Genomic DNA, 25,207 nt, shown 5'->3' with positions numbered 1-25,207 from the left:
GAAACTTGCAGTCCTGTCCTTTCCACTGACTTGTTTTGTAACCATAGTCAAGTGTTGTCTAGGATTCAAATTTTTCACTTATAAATTAAGAACAAATACAACTGCTCTATCTATCTCATGAGATTATTAAGTTTACTCAAACATTTGACACTTAGGATGTGCCATTCACTAGGACAGTATGCTAAAGTATAAAACTCTCCCTAATAATGGACTTTTCAAATTCCATTCAAGCCTCCATCATGAACAATTCACTTATATGACTACTGTATATCAATATAAAGCTAATTAACTAACTTAGTTATTAAAGCATTTATAAGATAGCTTTTGTTACAGCTAATTGTAGGTAAAAAGCTGTTGAAACCAAGTTATGTTTTCAAGAGGATCTATATTAAAATTTGGAAGACTGCATTCTTGATCAAGGTTTAAAAAACAAAGAATTAAAAGAACTCAAAATATAACCAAAAATGTCACAGGAAGCTACAAAAATTATTTAAACAAATATATGTTCATAGTACAACAAAATGGGCACCTAAAACTATATACCTATAAATCTTACTTCATTGATGCTAAATATGATATCCAATTTTTTTCTTAGAATGTATAGAATTTTAGAAGGATTAAAATGGCATAGTTTCACGCAAATTCAAGACCTACCTGTTGAAACATTACTCAGCCTTCAAGGTTCAGCTCAAATTTAATCTCTTCCCCAAAACTGCCCTATTCTCTGTTGCCAGCCATATGGGATGCTGGAAAAACCATGCCTCTGAAGTTACTGATAAACATGGCTTCAAGTATTGCTTTTCTACACAAAAGATTTATAGTCTTGTATCATTTTAATTTTTCTAAACTTGTTTCCTCATCTGTAAAATGTGCACAACAACCCCTTCCTCAGGGTTCTGGGGGTGCTGAATGAAACAAAGTACAAAAACTATCAGTGTCTGTCATGTAGTATGTACTTAATATGTACATGTTACCTGTCATTTAACTTTTCCTTTAAATTCTTTATGCTTTTACAAGTACTAAAATTTAATATAAGATGAGCTTATGATAAAAGAAAATGTTTAAATCCTGCAAACCAATGTTCTTAAGAGCTAGAATACCTTCTGACAGCAGTTTTAATGTTACTGCCTTAAACAAATCAAAAATTCAAAATGAGAAGGAGGTATCATGTACAAAATTGGTATCCCGTACAGAATTTTGCCATGAAGTTTTAGTTTATTTATCCAAAGTAAGGATTGTTAAATCACAGAAAGGTAAATATATTGAATTGTGAGAAATTTCTTCTTTAAGGATAACAATGCCAACAACAACAACAAAATGTTTTAAATTTCTGTTCTTCAATGGGATGTCAGTAGCAAAGAAAAAGATATGCATTTCATGAAGTCAGTTACTGATATACTAGTACAATGTACTGATAGAACAGTGTACCAGTGCTTTCAAATTTACCACAGAAATTGTATTCCTTATACTTAATAAACTTTGAATACTAATGGTACTAAATATGGAAAAAACTGAAGGTTTCAGGCCACTGAAGATTACAACACAAGAAGTAAACTGTAATCTTAACTAAGCTTATATTGTAACCAACCTAAAGGAGAGGGTTGCCCCCGTATAACTCCATTCTTGGTTCTCTCCTCCAAGTCCATAACTTCTTTGTATATCAATTCTGAAAAAGAGGTGAACAAAAACTTTTCAAAGTCTGAGAGGCAATCTCCCAAGATATGTATGTTTTAAGTAAAAAATTTTTACACACATTAAGTACTTCGAATGGTGTTCCTGCAATGGCAGAGGGTCCAGAAGTGTCAGCCTAAGATTCAAAGGTGTTAATAACAATTTCTTGATCCTCAACCATGAATTATATTGAAAGAAGCAAAGTCTCTGCTGTAATATTCCGAAAGTTGGATTAATATAGAGCTGGGGTTAGAAGCTTTATCTTTTTTACTCCACCAGCACTTTGTACTATACCATATCATTCTGTACAGCAAATGCTAATTTAATTCTCTCAGTGAGGGCTTGAATCAAATTTGTCTTTAACTTCTATTTCCTGAGCCCTGGCATAGTACCTGGTACACTGTAGGTACTTACCCTGATATCTGTTAAAAGATTTATATGCAAGAGTATGTGGAACCTTCTTTAATCAGAATAGAATATAAATATATTTTTATTAAAGGAAAAGAATCAGGTAACTATACTTTAACTCCTTCTGAGTTGAAGCATGGCATGCTATGACTGTCAAGAAGATTTCTTCATTAGAATCTTGTTCCTTAACTAGGCTTCTGGACAGTGGGTGGACTGCTGGGAGGACTACTCCAACTGAAGAGTAACACCAGATCCTGCCCTGCAGTGTGCCTCCTGCCCTATATGTCTTCTACATGACCCTGATGTCAAGGGTGATGTGCCTTATGAGTCTGAATGCCGACTTAAGAAGAACCTTTTGGTGGATGCTAACATTGCCATTATTCATCATCTTCTCTGGGTCATAAAATCCTTTGAAAATTGCATAAAAGCAATGAACCCTCTTCTGAGAAAAATATATAAACAAAAAATGTTGCACAGAATTTCAAGGAGTCTGTAATTCTTTACATTAAACTTTCAATAAATGATTTCTGATCACAGGGTATGGCAACATTTATGTTGATAATAAGGTAAAACAAGTGGATATGTTGGGATGAACAAGAGCTGGAGACACCTAAGTTTGCTTGCGATGGTAACCTACTTGGGCTGGGGAAGAAAAACAGGAAGTCTTGATAGAGGAAAGAATGGGAGATGCTTTTCTTTAAAGAAACAAAAAGGAATGATAAGCATTCCGGATAGGAGGATTAAAAAGAGAGAGAAAATACCCCTTTGTGAAATGGGACTGAGGCAGAAGAACCAAAGCTAATTAGGAGTACTAACTAGACAAAGCAATCTGTAGTTAATGGCTTCGGCAATGAATTTTTCTGTTATGATGCTAAAATTCTTAAGCAGATCTTGAAAAAGGGACTTTGTAGGTAATTACTAAACTGCATTTGGGGCTAGGAGAAAAAGATACAGAATAAAGATAAACATGTTTACAGTAATCAAAAATCCCAGATATAACCATATACAAGTGAAAATACGATGTTTCACTGATTTTAAGATGTACTTTTTTCACAGTTTAATATCTTTGAAACTGGGTTGCATCTATAATCAATAGTGCAGTACAACTGGCATTGTTTTCTCTTTCTTAGTGGTACATAATAGTGTGTTTTACAATTGGTGGCCTATTAAGATTCCATGAAATACCATAAATGTTTATTGTAAATGTAATGATATATAAAAATATCAGGTTAGATACTTTAATACATACTCTGATCTATAGTTTCTATACTCCTGTATATTACATATATAGATGCACTAGGTTCTACCCAATTCTATCATTCTGGTGGGCTCTACAGAGTCTAACTATATGTTTCCCAAAGTCGACTTAGCGAAAACTAATCTCTGGTTATTCCTAAGAAGAAAGAATCAAATTCATTCCTCCCAAATAAATCTGTAGATGGATTACGTGCTCCGGTTTATATTTTTGCCTTCCAAGTATTTAGGTTCTTAGCTCTTAATAACATGTCTTCTGTCTACCTGATTTTAAGTGACTTGTCCAAAGTCATGTAGTTACAAAAGTGGTCAAAATATCAAATGACAACAATATAAATGGAGGCAAGCAGGATCTAAAAATTACCTGGCTGAAATGTCCCAGGGAATCTTTTAAAGAAAGAAATATTTTAACATTGCCATGACTTTCAAAGCATTATTAATGTTCAACCAAAGTAAAAAAATAAAATAAAACTATTAGATATGCAAAGATTAAAAATTAACTCACTCCATTGGTGAGGGTGGGGGTAAAAGAGACATTCCCATAAAATGTTGATGGAAGTGTAAACTGCTACAATTTCTTTGGAGAGTAATTGGAAATAACTGAAAAATATCCTTTGGCCCAGTTAATCTCCTTGTAGGATTTTTCTTACAGGCATGTTCTCAGATGTGCACAAGAACACTGCAGAGTTGTTTGTAACAAGACTAGACACAACATAAATGCTCTTCAAATGGTTGTTAGATACAGAACCCTGTGACACAGCCGAACAGCAGATCACTAACCAGCTATTAAACCAAATGAGCCAGGTATATGGAGCAAGAGAGAAAAATCTCTAAAATATATGATTATATCAACAAAGCAAGTGTGCACTGTATACAACCATATGTGATTAAAACAGGGTGGGAGAGGAGAAGGGGGAGACATCAAACACACAAGTTTGTATTTTTGTAGACTATGGAAGAACATAAAAGTTCCAGAAAGCACAAATGTGTCTTTGTCTGGGGTGGGGAACAAAGACATTAGGATTAAGTCAGTGAGGGAAGGAGACATACTCTCTACTTTTGTAAAAATATTAAAATCATATTATCAAATATCAGTTACGAATAATAGAAAATATCTTTCACTTCCCTAAAACGATGAATAAATCAACATAGAAAGCCAGAGCTCTTTCAGCTTCATCTTAAAGAATCTGGTGAATGTTACCTTTCCACTCTTCTATTGTGTGTTCCCTTTCATCTAACTGCTTGTCAGGTATCTTTGGTGGTGGCTGAAAAACAAGGCAACAATAATTGAGTCAGTTTATTGGGAGTATATAAATTCTTTACAATTATTTGAAATATTAGCCGGACAGAAGGCTTGGAAAAATACATCATTAGGCCAAGATTGATCAATGATCAACACTGATCTCCTGTAGAGAGAACAGTGACAGGAGAAAAGATGTTTAACCATCTTTTTCTTTTCTTCCTGTTTTTGAAATTGTCACATTTTATTTATATCATAGAATTGTGCTATGCTTTGGATACAATAATTTGTTTACAACTAAGTTAAGATGTTTTCCCAAAGTGCTCAACATTCTAGCTCAGCATACAAGGTACCATGGCAAAAAGGCAAGAAACAGTGGGAGGGAACTTTATTTTGTATAGGAGGTACTTGGATATGTTCATTCTCTTAAGAAACTTTTCATGCAAAAACAGAAAAACACCATCATCATTTATTATATTTTTAGTTAAAATTAAAAAAATATCCTCCAAACCTAACTTTAATTCTAACTCTAAGAGTATAATATGGTCTTCAAACATTAAAGAAAAGAACTTACAGCTTCTGCTTCAGAAGGATCATACCAGACGTTGATATACGGGTGCTGGAGAGCTTCATCTACAGAAATCCTTTTAGATGCATCAATTACCAGCATTTTGGATAACAAATCCCTTGCCTGACTGGCTGCAAAAATAATGAGACGTTAATGTACATGTATCTCATAAAAGCTTTAAAATTATCAATAAATTTCAGAAACTTGAAATTATCATTTATTAAAAAATGTTTTAGACAGAATAGATTTACTATAAAATTAGGTCATACATATGATTAAAAAATATAAAATTACAAAAAAATAACTAAAAAGAACTAAAACCTCACATTGTTCCATTACCCAGAGACAATGATATGTCCCATGAGAATATGAATACACTCTCATAAACCCCCTCCACAACCACCCACCTACCCACAATGGAATTAAAGATATATGTTTATAAAAAGTACCTTTAAGTTTGTTGTGTTCCGAGTCAGCTGGGAAAAGTACATCAGGGAAGAGTTTCTCAAAGCTATATCCAGCATATTTAGGTCTGTTTTCAACATAAGTCCTTACTGTTGGTTGTAGTTTCTTCATGAATTCAGGACACGGTGTTCCAAGCTGTTCAATAACTTTATTCCACTGATCAATATCTAATATCAAGTAGCTAAGAAAAAATACTGTGTATCTAATGTTCAACATATTAGTCATATCCATATTAAAATAAGAAAATGGCAATTAAAAAATCCTAAGAAAGAATGTGGCAGTTATAAATCTTACAGCCACCTTGCAAAAGGCAATGATTGTAGGTGGACAAAAAGGATCAGTAAACAAGCTTTGTTAACCTTATTTATTATGTGCATGTGTGTGTCTACTAATACTAATTTTATCATAAAAATGGAAGCTTAAATTCTAAATACACAAATTCTAAATACAAATGATAAGTGGCTCAAAGAAAAATGACAATTACTACCCATTAGGACTCTAAATGTAAACTGTACACAATTTTAGAATACAAAATTTGCCTTTCCTTCCAGCTTATCAGAAAATGTGAATGCATTTCTGAGAAGATAAGAAATATTTCTTATTACATGTCCTGCATTTTTTGAGTTGTCTACACTAACAGAAAACCAGTAGCAATAAAAATGATGGCATTTCCTTTTGCCATTCTTTGTTCAGCTTATGTTAATAAAATTTTTTTAAAGCTCTGAAATTTAAGAAAATGACTCAGTATTTTGGTTAAGGTGTAAGGTTAGAATTCTCTGGTCTCTTTCCTTCCAATCTTTAGCGTTTACACCTCAAACTCCTCCCCATGGACTAAGACCTAAAACTTTCCTATTGTAACCCAGTGAATATGGTTTTTCCCATTCCTCTTCCTAAAACAATTTTAAGTTTCACTAGCTGATAGACACATAACAGATCACTGTTACCATAAATATTAGTAGTCAGTCAGATGAACAAAAATCATGACCCAAATCTACTCATCACCATGTAAAACTATTACTGCTGAAATTCTCAGATGAGAAGATCAGTATGTTATGTTGAGTAATGAGACAATAACCAAAAGACATAGAACACACAGCACATAAACAAAAAAGGAAGTGGGGAGGACAAAACAAAAGGATGACCAGAAGCAACAGACAATTCCAAAATTCATATTATGTCCTAAGTACTTCCAGACTTACTCAAGTGTATAATTATTAGAAAATTTAATGCAAGCCATGACTTTTGATTTAGGTTAAATAAATCAACTCAAAGCCAGCAAATAACTGTGGATAATTAACCTGAGCAGTTTTCAGAATTAACATATGAAACAACCAATAAATTAGGGAAAGGAAAGTCTATGTCAAATAGCAGGTGGTATTTTGAAAAAGTAATTTAACAATACTTTCTTATTAGGGAGAGACAAAATACATTATACCTGACCAAGCTGAAGTGCTGTCATACATTTTGACCTTTAGAAACTACATTTTAGGCCAAAGATAAGGATACGATCAGTACCTGGGAACAAAACACCACCTTTGATCATTTCTCCCATGATGCACCCAACTGACCAAATGTCAACTGAAAACAAAATGCAATGACATTAACATAAAGATTTCGGTTAAAATAAAAAAAATATATATAAACATTAAAAAAAAAATCACACACACCATGTATACTTCAAAATTATAGAAAGCAGTATAAAATAAAAATGAGTGACAGTGAATGTGCTCTAACTACCAGCAGAGACTGTATTTCCTACTGCCAGATGCAGCCTACAAACATTTCAGCTTCATATCTCAACAATTTTTGAACTATAACAGCCACAAACTTTACGTCTGTTTAAAAAAACCCACTTGTATGAATGTTCACTATATTCATTTTCATTAGAGAACATAAGGAAGTTCATCACCTAACTAATTAAACTGCTGCAGCAGCACAAGGATACAGTCCCTTCCTGGAAAGAGGATTTTGTGGCAAACCATTTCTCCCATAATGCACCCCACAGACCATAAATCCACTATATGTTTGCAGCACAAAAGGAAAAGCAAAGCAAAAGGTCGTTAAAATCAAAGAAGCATAATATGACTGCATTATATAAAAACTGCAAAATATCACCAAAAGAAAAAAGTGATTTTAATTTTAGCTAATGGAATAATTTAAAACACAAAATATTTGTCAAAAGGCTTTGATTCACAAAAGCAAATGTGAAGTGTGGCGTTTTAACTACGTATCTAATTTAAAGTGAGAGCTATGCACAGAAATCACATAATTTGAAAAACCTATACATTTTGCCCTTGAAAATTTATTTATAAAATATGAAAAAGAACCAAACACAAATCTTATAAGTAAGGCTGAAAATGTACATGAGGTAGCAAAATTTAAAAAATAAACTCTTTATACTATTTTGAGGTTCAACTGTGCATTATACTCTCTCTTTAAGTCAAATAAAAGAAAAAAGCATGAGCAGAAATAATCTAGTATATTAAAATACTTAACAGAAACAATGTTTCTATGAATAATTACAGTTAAAAAGTTAATCTAAAGCTCTTCAGAAATTTTCAAGTTGGAGTTCATAAATTCGTTTTGAGAGGTGCTATGTTTACTCTGAACTGAAAGTCATTTTTCTCCTTGGCAACACCATGCTGCATTTACTCTACTATCCCAAAAGGAACAAGTGCATAGAGAACGAACAAATAATCAATCAAAAAAACTTAGTAAAAGAAGTATATTTATGTTTTCCACCTAAAGTGTTTTAAACCCATAGAACCAAAACACTTTTGGTTTAAGAAGTTGGTTTTGGCTGAATACAGTATGAAAGTTCCCACAGATTTATTATCTACAGAGTCTCCTAGTGGACTTACTGACCCTTGCCAACTTTAATTTTTTTCTTTTTTTTTGTTGGCCACGCAGCACGCAGGATCTTAGTTCCCCGACCAGGATCAAACCTGTGCCCCCTGCGGTGGAAATGCGGAGTCTTAACCACTGGGCCACCAGGGAAGTCCCATGACCCTTGTCAACTTTAAATGAGAGCTCCAGTCAATACTGAAAAGAATCTGCTAGACATAGAAATGGGTAATTTGAGGATCTCCACCTGTTTCATTAAAACTAACCACATACCCTGACATTTTATATCTTTGGGTTTGAAAATCAGACAAAAAGAGTAGGTGCTTGCAGTTTAATACAAGAGGGGAATGAGCAATTTGAAAGGAAAGCTTTAGAAACTTGCATTTGTTTTTGAAGTTTGAAGGCCCCGATTCTCTAATGGCAAAAGAAGAAAAGGGCAGGAATAGATGTTAGAAATATACCCTTTACCCATGCAGGAGGACTTGGGAACTTAAAGTCAGTACTTTCTCATACACTCATAAGGAGACTGTCAGTTCATTATAGAATTTTAGGAGCTAGATTAGGAACAAATGTTAGAAATCCTGTGGAACTAAAGTTTCCCTAAAATTTCACATTAAAATACATACAAATCTTTTTATATTTATGGCATAGTTCAACTTTCAAGGACAAAATTTTAGAGGAAAAGTTAACATTCATAAATCAGTTCAGAGAAAAATTTTTTCCAGGGTTTTCATTTTTTGGCAAAAATCTATTACAATAATTTTTCCCTGTGGACTTTATAGAGAATAGCAAGCTTTAGTTAAATATTCAGGATACAACTTATGTACATAATCTTAAGAAAAACATCTTAAAACAGATTTCAAAAGCTGCAAGCATGAGAGAAGATACTGTCTGAGTTAATGAAGACTTTCCTCAGAATATGATAAGCCTGATTCATGCATAAAACGAGTTTTACAGGGTCTAACGGCTTAGTCTATTTGGCAGTTTAAATATATTCCATTATCTCGCACTTTCCAAAAAGCTTTGAGCTGGCTTTCAATAAAAGACATATAAAATAAAGTTGTTAAAACACGTGGGGGTGGGTGAAAGGTGTTACTAAAAGGCAGAAATTCTCATGTTTAACCTTGCTGGCTAATGTAGTTATCATAATTAAACATTACATTTGACTCAGTTTCCTGGGGCCCAAAAAAAGAAAAAAAAAAGGCAGTAAGGTAGATCTATATAATTCTTATCTAAGAAAGGAAAGCATGTCAATTCTTTACATGACAGTTTTTCTTGGTGGTAATTTCTGGTAGGGAGCTCCCAAGATCACAATTATAGGACAGAGTGCCACATTATACATTATCTGTGACAATCAATGGTTTTACAGCAAATACAAAAACAATCTTCATGCTGGTCACTTAAAGCAGAAATTCTCAAAAAAAAAAAAAGAGTCTAATACTAAATCTAGCTCACTGGATTTTACACGGTATAAGGCAATTTTAGGTAAAGAGTAAGACAACAGAACAGTATGTTTATTTAAGAACAAGAGAATAGTAGTAAATATTTAAAGTGTTTTTAATGAGCTCAGAAAAGAAAATTAAGCTAAAATCCTCAGTTCAATGTTATCTTTTATAAAAAAGAATCCCAAAAATTGACTTGATACAGTTTCCTGATTCAAAGTGAACTGCTGTTTCAGATTCTTTGCTAGAAAAAATGTCTAGGTCCTATTCTAGTAAGTATTTTGGATTAAGTTACCACATTTAAAAAGTTACAGTTTAAGTCAATAAAATCCTGTGTAGACTTATTCATCTCTTAAATGACTGAGATTCAACAAAATTTCTTAAGTATAAATATATATATATTTATGCATAAAATTTTTTAAAATTCATTAACTACATGCCTGATAATGTTCTTCAACCTTGATTCTAATGCTGATACATATAACTGACTATACTCGCACATAATAATGCCATTTCTTTAAGGCTGGACACAAGGGCTCTGATGAAACACTGTTTTCTCCGAAAGGCAACCTTAAATTAATTATCCATCAGCTATGCAGAATGGCCTTATTGCAGCCCTTAAAGTTTGCACTAAGTGCTACTGCTATTAACTTTAATGTCATGGGATTGGAAATGTGTGCAAATATCACTAATGCAAACTTAAGATTTCTTGAGCCCATGTTAAGAATGCTCATTTTCAAGTTACAGGCAAGAAAATGGTATATATTCTGTTACAGGGGCCATGGCAACAAATTCTTTATCTAATGGTAGTTTGATGATTATGTATTTGTATTTAAATAAACAGGGGCCCCAAGTTTTTCCAAACATTTATGACAGAATTTGTAGTTACTTTCAAACTCTTGATAAACATCATTTCATACAGTGATACATTTAACTCTATGCACTTCAATTTAAGTATTTACATAAGAAATCTGATAAACAAAAGCAAATAAATCAGAACAGTATTTCAAGTAAATAGTGTTTGCTGACCGTTTTCTTTGTAGCCCATCCCTAGGATGACCTCAGGTGCTCTGTAGTAGCGAGTCACTACGTAAGGTGTCATCATAAAACTAGTTCCTGCAGTCCTGGCCAGTCCAAAGTCAAGAATCTTCAAAGTGCAGTCTGATTTTACTACTATATTACTGGGCTTTAAGTCCTTCAAAAATAAAAATTAAAAAAATGGCTGCTATGATATAAACAAATATTTTGCAGTCCACAAGTTATGAGATCACTTATAAAACAATTCATGGTTACTGTTCATTTTTCTCACTGTAATCGTTATCAATGCACAGATTCATCATAATAGGCAAATCTGAGAAATTAGCTTGATGGCATTTTAAATTTATGAATATATACAGTTATTAAAAGTTAGTAATGCTTTATTTGCTAGAAATTATGATTAGCTAGAAACTTTCAATCAAGTGGTGTGAAAGCAATTTGGAAAGGCATCTCAAAGCTCACGTAAGAACTATTACGGTAAAAGTAAGAGAGAATTCATAAGTTAGCATTTATATGCACTTGTATACTAAATTACCAGCTTTTAAAAGATCCCATTTTAAAGTCAAAACAAGCTTTATATAGATACTATATACCAACAATGGGCCATTCTATGTCAACCCAAGCACATGTCACTTGACCTTTCAAACCGGCAGATGTTCAACTCTAAAGGATCGAAGTAGTCATTATGAGTCCTTCCATCACTGATTTCCCAACCGAAATCATACAAATTTGTTCATAAAATTTTTGACTGCCAGTTGAGGTAGGACACCATTGTCTTGGTGCCACTAATCCATAAAATTACCTGCTGTTGATGCTACCAAATAATGTCTTTGTGAAGAATTTCCCACCTGAACCCAACCTCAAGGAATTCTGTGCTATGATCATTAAAAGGCAGCAGCATAAACACTCATGGCTTCAACCCATCTTGCCTGTTAGCTCCCATGAATTCTATTATGAACCAAGAGACCAAAGAAAGCAGTATAATTCACATACATTGAATACCAGTGATTGATGTAACACAAAATAAAGCTGGCCTGAAAGATAATAATTACTTTTGTAATGTCTATATCTAGAGAAGCATGTATGCTGTCTTTAGCATATTTTGATATGCAATCATGGATGGGTTAGGCGATATGTAATCTATAGGTTTTATCAAATTAAAAATAGATATCAACAGGCTTATTGAAACAGAAAATGAAATTTTTCATTATTGCTATCCTGTAAATACGTTGTCACTATTTCCAAAATACAATATCTCTGCAAAGTAACATTGCATGTTCAAAAATAAATATTATGAGCTTTGATACTATTTCAGTGTCTATAGTGTTGGTTAATGATTAATGGCTCTTCATGCTACTGCATTCTAGTCTAGAAATAAGATTTCAACCTTAAACACTTTATTTTGGAAAGATTAAGAACAAAATACAATTTTTAAAAAATAGACATCTTTTGTTAAGGAAAAGAAACTGTCAAAAAAGAATATCATCTGAAATTCATCCTTGCATATCAAGATGTACCTTTCTACAGATGTTTAAGTTGCATTGCTATCTATACCTGTGAAGGATAACTGAACTTGTATGAATGTGTGACAGATGTAGTGGACTAACAATAGTCCACCTTCTCTCCCACATTTTTCCAGCCTGTGATTAATTCTAGTCAATGGGATGTGAGTGGGAATCAAGAATAGAAGGGCCAGTGCATAACATCCTTTTGTCTCTTGCCCTGCTTTGGTGATTAGTAACATTCTAGATATTGAGCTGCTGAGCATCTATGTATGGCAGAGTCCTCACCCCACTAGGACCCGTACTGGACACATACTGTGGGAGATAAACCTTGGTTGTGTTAAGTCACTGAAAACTCAAGTGTTTATTTGTTAATAACCTAGTTGTGATATTGTGATTTATAATAAGAAAACCATATTTGGTCATTGTCCCAATTACTGGCACAGAGCTCCTAGAACCCTTGGAATTTCCTAAGTGATAAGAGCAATAAAGGTGAAAGGAGTGCTTTTTGTTATTCATAAGAAGTACCTTTCAACTACACCAGAGTTGACTTAATGAGGTTACTTTTGGAAAGTCCCAAAGGATGAGGCTGGTTGCCAGGGAACCAACAAAATAATCAGAGGGTTGGAACTTTCAGTCCCACCAGCCCCCAGACCTCCTGGGAAGGGAGAGGGGCTAGAGACTGAGTTCAATCTCCAATGGCCAAAGATTTAATCAATCACGCCTATGTAATGAAGCCTCCATAAAAACCCAAAAGGACTGGTACAGAGAGCTTCCGGTAAACACATGGAGGTGCTGGGAGAGTGGTGCACCCAGAGAGGGCTCGGAAGCTCCGTGCACCTTCCCACATACTTTGCCTTATGCATCTCTCCATTTGACTCTTCCTGAGTTATGTCCTTTGTAATAAACCAGTAATCCAGAAAGTAAAATGTTTTCCTGAGTTCTGTTAGCCACTCTAGCAAATTAACTGAATCTGAGGAGGGGGTTGTGGGAACCTCCAAATTACAGCCTGGGATTATGATTGGCACTTGAAGTTGGGGCAATCTTGTGGGACTGAGCCCTTAACCTGGAGGATCTGATGCTATTTCCAGGTAGACAGTGTCTACCTGGAATTGAGTAAAATTGTAGAATACCCAGGCTGGTGTCCAGAGAATCTGAGAATTGTTTGGTGTGGGAAAAACTACCTCACATCTGGTGTGAGAAGCATTATGGTAGTAGTGTGAGAGTAAAAGAGACACCTAAGAATGTTTTCTGTTACACTAGTCTATTCTGACTAACACTGAAATTGATGACAGGAGTACAGTGTTACTATTATAAACACAGGATCATACCCTAGTAGTTGAGCAGCAGGCAGCAGGGAAACTAATATCAAAGGTTGGAAAGGTGATCCAGGTTATAGAGCAGCAAGACATTTCATGACACTGTCACCTACAATAACTTGGAAGGCACAGCACTTGCATAATGAACTTGAGCTCTAGAACAGGGGTTGGCAAATTAATGCCTGCCTGTTTTTGTGAAGAAAGTTTTATCGGAATACAGTCACACTCATTCATTACCTACTGTCTATGGCTGCTTTTGTGTTACTATGATAAAGTTGAGAAGCTGTAACAGAGACTGTATCTTATCATCTGCAAAACCTAAGATATATACTATCTGGCCTTGCCTTTACAGAAAAAGTCTGCTGACCCCTGCTCTAGAAGGAGATTGAAAAGCAAAACCTTAGTAGTGGGTATAGGTGGCTATTCGCTACAAATCAAAGAACTGGCCACTTCATAAGAAGAAATAAAAGGGAACAGAGAATCTAGAATTTCAAGGCCTTGCCATTCTGGGAAAGCTAAATGCTACTAGACCTTTCAAAAAGAAAAAAAGAAAAAAAAGAAGAAATGGCGGGTTGCTCAGCAAATATCTCCACCTCCTAACCCAATATACTTCTTCACCTTATTGATGGGCCTACAACCAATTCTGGCCAATGGAATGTGAGGAAATGTGATGTTCATCAAATCTGAAGAGAAGTTTTAGATGTGCTTGATTGATTTAGCTTGGCTCTTGCCCTTCTTTCACCATGAGAAAAGGATGTGCCCCAGGGAGGCACTCCTTCAGCCTGGATGCTAAAACCTGGACATGAAACAAACCCTGAACCTGATCCCATGATCTGGAGCAGTGCCACAAAGCCAACCTGCAGATCCCTGAGCAAGCAATAAATGTTGTTTTAAGCCACTGATATCTTGAATTTGTTTCTAATGCACCATTTTCACATAACAATTCTGAAAGCCTTTGATGGAAGAAGACCTGAACAATCTTTCAATTGATGAAAATACCTCAGACTTGCCAACAGAGGCCTGAAAACATAAAGGTAGACATTAAGTCCAAGAATATACAGCCAGTGAGCTACCAGATGTGCTTTGAAAAGAACTGTAATTAAAAAGATAAGAAGTCTCCTGAGTTTCTAAGAGAGATGTACCATTTAAAAAAAACAACTCCTTAAGCCTGTGACTGTTTTAGCCTTAAAACAATGGTTCTCAAATCAGGGCAATTTTGTTCCCAGGGGATATTTGGCAATGTCTAAAGACATTTTTGGTTGTCACAGTTGGGGAGTACTACTGGCATCTCGTGGGTAAAGGCCAGGAATGCTGCTAAACTTTCTACAATGTACAGGACAGCCCCTCAAAAGAAAGAACTATTCATCCAAAATGTCAATAGTGTCCAGGTTAAAGACTGTCTTAAAGTGACACTTGGGCCTCCAATCTTTAACAGATAGGAACCTGTGAAACATGGGCAGCCCCCAATGAGAACACACTTTCCAATACCCACTTCAGATATACTCAAGAAGGCTAGCAGAAAAGACTCTCCACAGGGTGGAGCCAGGTACCGCAGAGAAGAGTGGACAGAGTGCTCCTTGCAGAGATCAGATTCAGGGTCTAATCAAGGAGTAGTATTCCCCACCACAAGGGCAAAAGGACGCTAACAATGTCTACACAACAGAATTCCAAATTACAAATAAATAACGACTGCATTTTTCAATTTCCCAAATGGGATTGTTTATTGTAGTTACCCTGACCCTGTTTGACCACCGTATCTAGAGAATGGGGGGAGGGGGAGGAGATGCAAGTGACCAGATAATTTGTTCATTTTAGTTCTAATATTTCTGGACCAAAAGGATAAATATCTGGATTAATGTAGAGATTACTATGTATCACTTAGCACTAAATGCCTTGATAGGCTAGGACTCTGGGTTATCTTCCCTAAGGAGGGGGTGACTAGGTACTAGGTGTGGAATAAAGGAAGCAATGGAATGCTTGATAAGCAGAGCAGAATGGCACAGACCATTCTGAAGTCTGCCTCCCCCCATTTCCTAGTTCCCTTACAATGAGGCAGGTCCTTATGACTAGTTCTGCCCATGGCCTTAGACACAGTACATTCCACCTGGCTTTTTCTTCCCCTGACACAGGGACCAGCAACTATTTAGATGCTGGAGCCTTATACAGCTTAGCTTGGATCTCTGAGCAAATATGTGGAACTCCATCCCCCACCCTGACTTGTACTGAACCCCTAAAGGATGAAAGCTCAGGTTATTTTATCAAGCAAGTAATCTCAGACAAGCAGAGAGGGTAGGTAAGGGTAAGGGGAATTCAGGAGTAGAGCACAGAGGTGAGTATCAATTGTGGCCTCAAGACCAGCTGCAGAAATGGGTGCTATGGTTTATCCCATTAAACTTCTTGTAACTTGCTCAAGGAACAGACATCAAATAAAATCCTGGAAAAACAGTTTCCAGACCTTACCGTATGAAAGAAGTAAGAACAAATGGCACCAGGGGTGGCCTATGGTGGGTGCTGTGATACCTGCTCTGAGCCTGGGTTCAGGACTTAGGCACTCATTCTTCCAGCTTCTAGCAGTGTTGACTACTGACAGTTTTTAGCAAATCTCTCTCCAGGAACTGCCCTCAGCCACAGAGAGCCACTTTTTCCAAAGTCTGCTCTCCAAGACCAAGGTCTGCTTGAGTCACCAGTTGAGGCCTCTAGAGTGACTGCATCCCATTTCTCCCTATGTCTATTTTTTACTTCTTTTACTCCCCACAGATGTTGACCCTGAGGGGACTCCCCATTAAACTTCTTACATGTCAATATATCTCCATCCTTGAGTTTGTTTCCCAAACAGCCTGATCTAAGATAAAGGCATATTTTTCATCATAGGTAACAGACCCCAATATGTCTCTAATTAGCTCAAATTTATTGTGTAAATTCTCTATAGTTGTACTATATTTTAAACACTTTATCTGTCTATACGAATGGAGTATGTTAGAACATCCCAATAACTATCATTGCGTTCGTGCAGTTCTTCTATTTTCTACAGTTTAAACTTGGCAGACTGCAACACTACTCCACGTATAAAGTTCTTGACAGTTATTTATCCGAATAAGTGTATTATACCCTTTATCGTTATAAAATGATGGTTTATAACAGTATTCAACTTCACCTCATTAAATAGAGATATCCTTGTTTTCACATTTGTATTCTCCCAGTACATCTTTGCCAAAACCTTTGCTGTCAGCCTTTGGGAGTTAGCTACAACTGTCTGCGTTATAGAAACATATACATGTTGGTGGTGGGTTTGTGTGTAGGTCAAAATCTGACCTTTTAATGAAGAGGTAATCGCATCTACAAATTATGTTATATATTGGTCTTCTGTAATTTAATGTTTCCTTTTTATGCTTCTTACTGTTTCTTTTGTTTTCAACCTTCTGTCATTTGATCTATGTGTCTGTTTTACCCACCTGCTACCCTCATTAATTTGAAAATATTCTATTTGGAAGATGTTACTTTACTATAATCAAATTAACTTCCATGGTTGCAGATTACTTTCCTGATCCATAGGACAAAGTTAACAAACAAAAACAAAACCCAGAAGTCTAACTCACTTGCTTGTAACAATATATGAGCATGGGATGAGGAGGATAATGTACTCGCCCATCTAAAGAGATTTCTCTTATGTTGCTTAAAGATGGCATTTACATATAATATTATAGCAGTTTTATATGGAATATACAAATCAATTCAATTAGAATGATAACTAAAGAGAAGCCTGAATATCTCAGATACATAATTAGTTTAAAATAGTTAACTTGAGCACAAACTATGTATTTATTTCCTTTTATGAGTTAGGCTATTTGATACAAGGTAGCATAGAATGAAGATATAATTCCACTGAATTAAATAATTTTTCAAGAAATTCCTTTCAAATTAGATGCAACACTTTTAAAGAAAAAGCTAGAATTAAAACTAAAATACAAAAACATAGGCCCACACAAAAACTTGCACACAAATGTTCATGTCAGCATTACTCATGATAGACAATGGTAATAATCCCTTAAGTGACAGTCCCTTAAGTGATGAATGGATAAACAAAATGTGGTAGATCCATATAGTGAAATGTTATTTGGCAATAAAAGGAAATTAAATAGTGATACGTGATATGTATGTGGATGAATCTTGAAAACATTATGATAGGTAAGAGAAGCCAGCCACAAAAGACCACATATTACATAATTCTATTTATATGAAATGTCCAGAATAGGCAAATATATGGAGACAGAAAGTAGATTAGTGGTTGTCAAGGGCTGAGGTTGAAGGGGTCAGGGAAGAATGGAAATTGAAGGCTAACAGTACAGGATTTCTTCAAGGGGGACAAATATGTTCTAAAATTAGATTGTGGTCATGGTTATACAACCTTTGAATATAATAAATAACCCTGAATCGTACACTTTAAATGGGTAAATTGTATGGTATGTGAATTATATGGCAATAAATTAGTTAAAAAACAGAGTACAAAAATATAAAATATTTCAGAATATGTAAGAAACACAACACTGGTGAATACTTAATTGTATGTAATTGGTAATGATAGCAGGATATTTTATATACTGCTTCATTTAAGAACAAAAATAACCTTATATTAATCTATATAAATCAGTGAAATACATCACCACAAGAATATGATGAAAGGCAGTGATGTCAGCAAAAATGGCAAAGAAGTAGATAGCTCCACAGAAGATCAGAATAAACTTTTTCAGAAATGTGAAAATAGTCAAAGGTTTACAACAACCAAGTGAACACAGAATCGAGAAAAAAACAACTTAAAAACAATAGAAAATATTTATGGGTGGTGTTTTTATTAGCCCTTGCCCTACCCATCTCCCTGGCTGGCTGGGTGGGTGGGGGTTCTTGAAGAAAGCAGCCTGCATTCTTAGTACTGGACCCTGGTCCAGGGCTGGACAGACAGCATTTCTTGAAACCACTGCAAGCCAAATAAATAACTTACTCTGTCTGGAACGAAACATCAAAGTTGAGGAAAACAAGACACGGCATACCATCAAGCATACCAACAAACACATAATGGGAATCCCAAAAGGAGAGAAGAGAGAAAAAAGGGCAGAAAGAATACCTGAAAAAATAATGACTGAAAACGTCCAAATTTAATGAAAGACATGAATCTACAAGTTCAAACTGCTCAATGAACTCCAAAAGGATAAAAAGCAAAGAGATCTGCACTGACAATCATTATACTCAAACCACCAAAAGACAGACAATCTTGAGAGCATCAAAAGAGAAGCAACCTGTCAATTACAAGAGATTCTCAATGATATTAACAGATGGTTTCTCAAAAGAAATCATGGAGGCCAAAAGGCAGTGAAATGGCACATATAACGTGCTGAAAGAAAAAAAAAGCCGAACAAAAATTCTATATCCAGCAAAAATATCTTTCAAGAGTGAAGGAAAAATTAAGACATTTTGGGATAAATAAAAGCTAAGGGAGTTTGTTCCTAGTATACCTGCCCTAGAAGAAATGCAAAAGGGAATCTTTCAGGTGAAAATAAAGGACACTAGACAGTAACCTGAAGTCATATAAAGAAATAAAGAATACTGGTAAAGGTAATTATGTAGGTAAATACAAAGGTCAGTATTATTGTATTTTGGGTTTTTAACTCCTATTTTTTTCCCAATATGACTTAAAAGACAAATGCATTAAGCAACTATAAATCTACCTTAACAGGAACCCAGTATATAAATATGTAATTTGTGATAACAGCAACATAAACGGATATGGACAGGTTGTATAGAAGCAGAGTTTTTGTATACTATTGATGCTAATGTGGTAATAATTCAAAACAGATTGTTATAAGCTGAAGATGTTAACTGTAACCCCCAAGGTAACTTTTAAGAAAATAACTGAAAAATATACAGAAAAGGAAATGAGAAGAGAATTAAACAGTACACTGCAAAAAAAGCAATTGAACACAAAAAAGGCAGGAATGAAGGAATTAAGGAACAAAAGGATATGACATATAGAAAACAAATAGCACAATGGCAGAAGTAACTTCTTCCTTATCATTAATTACTTTATATGTAGATGGATTAAACTCTCCAACTAAAATCAGAGAATGGTAGAAAGGATAAAAGAAACATGATTCTACTGTAAGCTATGTAAACAAGAGACTCACTTTAGATTCAAAGGCATAAACAAGTTGAAAGAATGGAAAAAGATACTTCATGCAAATAGAAACCAAAAGAGAGATAGAACAGCTATACTAATATCAAACAAAACAGACTGTAAGTCAAAAGTTGTTACAAGAGGCAAAGGAGCAAAATACATATTGATAAAAGGGTCAATACATCAAGAAGATAAAGCAACAGTAAACATATACATACGTAACAACAAAGTCCCGAAACACCTGAATCACAAACTGACATAATTGAAGGGACAAGTAGATAATTCCACAATAACACTTGAAAACTTCTATAACTTACTTTCATTAATTGACAAAATAACTAAACAAAAGATCAATAAAGAAATAGAGAACGTGAACAACCCTATAAACCAACTAGACATAACAGACATATATAGAATACTCCCTCCAAAAATTCAGAATACATTATCTTTCTAAAGTACACGTGGAACATGCTCCAGGATAGATCATATGTTAGGCCACAGAACAAGTCTCAATAAATTTCAAAAGACTGAAATCATACAAAGTATCTTCCCTGACCACAATGGAATGAAGCTAGAAATCAAGGAAAAGGAAAACAGGAAAATTCACAAATTTGTAGAAATTAATATTCTTAATCTTAATGGGTCAAAGAACAATTCACAGGGAAATTAGAAAATACTTTGAGATGAGTGAAAATGAAAACTGAATATACCAAAATCTAGGTAATGCAGAAAAAACAGAGCTTGGAGGGCAATTTTATAGCTGTTAACACCAATATTAATTAAAAAAAAGAAGAAACATCTCAAATCAATAACTTAACATTCCACCTTAAGAAACTAGAAAGAGCAAACTAATCCCAAAGCAAGATGATGGCAGGAAATAATAAAGCTTAAAGTAGAGATTAACAAAATAGAGAACAGAAAAATAAAGAAAATCAACAAAACCAAAAATTGGTTCTTTAAAAAGATCAACAAAATAGATAAACCTTTACCTAGACTAAGGGAGAAGAAAGAGAGAAGATACAAATAAATAAATTAAAAAATGAAAGTTGGGACATTATCACCAACTTTATAAAACAAAAAGGATTGATAAGAAATACTATGAACAGCTGTATACCAACAAATTAGATAACTCAGATGAAATGGACAACAGATTATTTCCTTCCTAGAGACACACAACATTACCAAAACTGACTCAAGAAACAGAAGAGCTAAACACATCTATAAAAAGTAAAGACAGTAAATCAATAATCAAAATCTTTCAAACAAGAAAAGCTCAGGATCAGATAGCTTTCTGACAAATTCCACCAATCATTTAAAAAAGAATTAAGACCAATTCTTCTCGAACTCTTCCAAAAAACAGAAGAGGGAGAAACACTTCCTAACTCATTCTAAGGTCAGCATTACCTTGATACCAAATCCAGACAAAAACATCACAAGAAAAGAAAACCACAGGCTAAGATCACATATGAACACAGGTGCAAACAATTCACAACAAAATGCTAGCAAAACAATTCCAATAGCATATCAAAAGGATTGCAGCACCGCAATGAAGAGTGGCCCCCGCTTGCTGCAACTAGAGAAAGCCCTCGCACAGAAACGAAGACCCAACACAGCCATAAATAAATAAATAAATACTTAAAAAAAATAATAATAATGACCTTCGATATATGTTAATGACATTAAAATTTCCTTTAAAAAAAAAAAAAGGATTGCACACGATGACCAAGTGTGACTTATCCCAGGAATGCAAGGGTAATTCAATACATGAAAATCAACTAGTATAATATACCACATTAATTGAATCAAGGAAAAAACAAATATATGATCATCTCAAATGATGGAGAAATACATTTGACAAAATCCAATATCTTTTCATGACAAAAACACTTAAACCAGGAATAGAAGGTATGTGCCCTATGTAAAGACACGTGTGATATTTGCCCTCAGCTACACGTGATCTCTAGGCCAGTGGAATGTCTGACTGACAGCAGTGTCTTTGTTTGCCTGGGAGTTTCTGTCACAGGACAGTCTAACAACGTGATTTATAACTGGGGCTTTGGGACACATGTCAGTTCCAACCTCTGGAGAAACAGGAGAGTAAAGGTATTAGTGTGAACCTTAGGAAGCGTTGGAGACTAAAAGTCAGCCAGGCAGGCAGTATGTGCCTGAGCAGCAAAAAAAACTTTGGAGTGAACTTTCCTGGCTGGCAATACCCCGCACACATTCTCATACTTTGTGGCTGGGAGGAAAAGGACGAATGACTGAAATCTCCATGACTCTCCCACATTCTGCCCTATGCATCTCCTCCTTTGGTTGGTTCTAATTTGTATCCTTTAGCTGTAATAAAGTTTTTAAGTGTAGTACTTTTTGGAGTTATGTGAATCATTCTAGTGAATTACTGAACCTGGGAGTGGCTGTGGGGACCCCAAATTTGCAGCCAGCTAGTCTGAAGTGAGGGTAGTCTTTTGGAGTCTGTACCCTCTAACTGCAAAATGTGATTAACTCCAATGCAGAAGGAAACTTACTCAGACACATAAAGAGTGAAATCCCACAGGTAATATCACACTTAATGGTGAAAACTGAAAGTCTTTCCCCTAAGATAAACAATAAAACAAGATGCCCACTTTTGTCACTTCTATTCAACATTTTACTGGAAGTTCTAGCCAGAGCAACTAGACAAAAAAAGAAACATAAGGTACCCAAATTGGAAAGGAAGAAATAAAACTACTGAGCAGATGATGTGATCTTATATATAGCAAACTGTAGGAAAAAAAACCCTATTAGAATAAACTGAGCAAAGACGCAGGATATAAGACTAACACACAAAAATCAGTTGTGTTTCTTATACACTAGCAATGAACCATCTGAAAGAGAAATTAAGAAAACAATTCCATTTATAATAACTTCCAAAAGAATAAAATACCTAGGAAAAGGTTTTAACTAAGGACGTTAATTAAAACTACACTGAAAACTATAAAACATAAAAGAAGATCTGTCATAGACTGCACTGTGTTCTTCCCTACCCAAATGCAAGCATTGAAGCATTGAAACATGAACCCCTAATGTGACTGTATTTGGAGATCAGGCCCTTATGGAGGTAATTAAGGTTAAATGAAGTCATGAGGGTGGGACCCCAATATAAAAGAACTGATGTCCTTATAGAAAAGAAAGAGACACCAGAGTTTGCTCTCTTTTCCTGCATGCACAGAGGAAAGGGCATGTGAGGACACAGCAAGAAGGCAGCTATCTTCAAGCCAGGAAGAGAGATCTCACCAGAAACTGAATTTATTCGCACCTTGGTCCTGGACTTCTAACCTCCAAAACTGTGAGAAAATAAATTTCTGTTTTTTAAGCTACCCAGTCTGTGGTATTTTGTTATGGTACCCCAAACAGACTAATACAACCTAAATAAATGGAAAGACATCCTGTGTTCATGAATCTGAATACTAAATATAGTTAAGATGGCAAAACTACCCAAGCAATGTACAGAGTCAATGAAATCCTTATTAAAATTCTAACAGCCTTTTCTGCAGAAATGGAAGAGCTGATACTCAAATTCATGTGGAATCACAAGGGGCCCTGAATAGTCAAAATGATATTGAGAAAGAATAAAGTTGGTAGACTCACACTTTCCCATTTCAAAATTTTCTACAAAGCTACAGTGATCAAAAAAATGTGGTACTGATATAAGCACAGACACAAAGACCAATGGAATAGAGAACTACGAGTCCAAAAATAAAACCCTAAGTCTATGGCCAACTGAATTTCAATAAGGGTGCCAAGACCATTCAATTAGAAAACAATAGTCTTTTTAATAAATGATGCTGGGATAACTGGATTTCCACAAGCGAAAGAATGAAGTTGGCACCTTATCTCATACCATATATAAAAATTAACTCAAAATGGGTCAAAAACCTAAATGTAAGAGCCAAAACTATAAAACTCTTGATGGAACACTAAGGGTGAATCTTAATGACCTCAGATTTCACAATGGAGTCTCACATATGACACTAAAAGGACAAGCAACCAAAGAAAAAATAAACTGATTTTCATGAAAAGTAAAAACATCTGCATATCAAAAGAGATCAAGGAAGTGAAAAAAAACAACATACAAATTAGGAGAAAATATTTACAAATTACTTATCTGATAAGGGTCTAGTATTCAGAATATATAAAGAACTCTAATAACTCAACAACAAAGATAAACAACTCAATTAAAAAATGGGCAGAGCTTGAATAGACATTTCTCCCAAGAAGATATATAAACGTCCAACAAACATGAAAAGATGCTCAATGTCATTAGAGAAATGCAAGTCAAAACCACAATGAGATGCCACTTCATACTCACTAGGATGGCTAGAATGAAAAAGTCATTAAGTATTAGCAAAGATTTGGGGAAGATGGAACTTTCGTGCACCGTTGCTGGGAATGTAAAATGGTGTAGCCACTGTGGAAAACTGTTTGTTCGTTCCTCAGAAAGTTAAATATGACCCAGCAATTCAACTTCAAGGTAGATACCCAAAAGAACTGAAAACAGGAACTCAAACAAATACCTGTACCTTAATGTTCATAACAGCACTATCCACAAAAGCTAAAAGGTGGAAATAACCCAAATGTCCATGAATGGATGAATGGATAAACAAAATGTGGTAAATACATACAACAGAATATTAATCGGTCATAAAAAGGAATGAACTACTGATATATGCTTCAATATGGGTGAACTTGAAAACACTATGCTAAGTTAAAGAAACCAGACACAAAAGGTCATATATTGTATGATTCCACCTGTATGAAACATCCAGAAGAGGTATATCCCTGGACACAGAAAGCAGACTGGTATATGCCAGGTGTTGGGGTGAGAGGGGAATGGGGAGCTACTGCCTAATGGGTAGGCGGTTTTCTTTTGGGGCAATGAATATATTTTGAAATTTGGTATCGGTAGTGGTTGCACAATGTTGTGAATGCACTAAATATCACTGAATTGTACACTTTAAGATGGTTAATTTTATGTTACATGAATTATACCTCTATGATTAGAAAAAGAATATGATAGTTTTTTCTACTAACCCGATGAATAATTCCAGCAGAGTGAAGGTGCTTGATTCCACACAGCATCTGATAGAGAAGGTAGGACATTCTTTCATGATCTAGTTCCATCTGAATCACTTGACAAAGATTTGCATCCATGAGCTCCATGACTATGTAACTTCACGGGTGAAAAAATATGACAGCTAAAGTACACAGTAACAATCGAAGAACAATGTATTAACAAAATATTAATTATCAC

General features: G+C 34.9%; 1 protein-coding gene across 5 annotated transcripts in view; it reads right to left on the bottom strand.

Annotated features, from left to right (window-relative positions):
* The window catches only part of MAPK8 (mitogen-activated protein kinase 8), a 107,478-nt gene that overhangs the window by 4,359 nt on the left and 77,912 nt on the right, over window positions 1-25,207 (bottom strand). For 4 of the 5 annotated variants that reach the window (XM_082407139.1, XM_082407137.1, XM_082407141.1 and 1 more), the window contains 7 exons: window positions 24,988-25,126; window positions 10,922-11,087; window positions 7,113-7,184; window positions 5,591-5,773; window positions 5,148-5,272; window positions 4,535-4,598; window positions 1,589-1,666 (listed from right to left, as the gene is read on the bottom strand). In XM_082407139.1, coding sequence (XP_082263265.1) covers window positions 1,589-1,666; window positions 4,535-4,598; window positions 5,148-5,272; window positions 5,591-5,773; window positions 7,113-7,184; window positions 10,922-11,087; window positions 24,988-25,126 — 827 coding nt within the window. Of the gene's footprint in view, window positions 1-1,588; window positions 1,667-4,534; window positions 4,599-5,147; window positions 5,273-5,590; window positions 5,774-7,112; window positions 7,185-7,551; window positions 7,624-10,921; window positions 11,088-24,987; window positions 25,127-25,207 lie in introns of all 5 variants that reach the window. The other variant, XM_082407138.1, reaches the window with a different exon arrangement.

This window comes from Balaenoptera borealis (assembly GCF_965194805.1).
Source record: "Balaenoptera borealis genome assembly, chromosome: 10".
NCBI classification, from domain to species: Eukaryota; Metazoa; Chordata; class Mammalia; order Artiodactyla; family Balaenopteridae; genus Balaenoptera; species Balaenoptera borealis.
The sequence above is the reverse complement of the archived record's forward strand: the minus strand, read 5'-3'. Positions and strand labels throughout refer to the sequence as shown.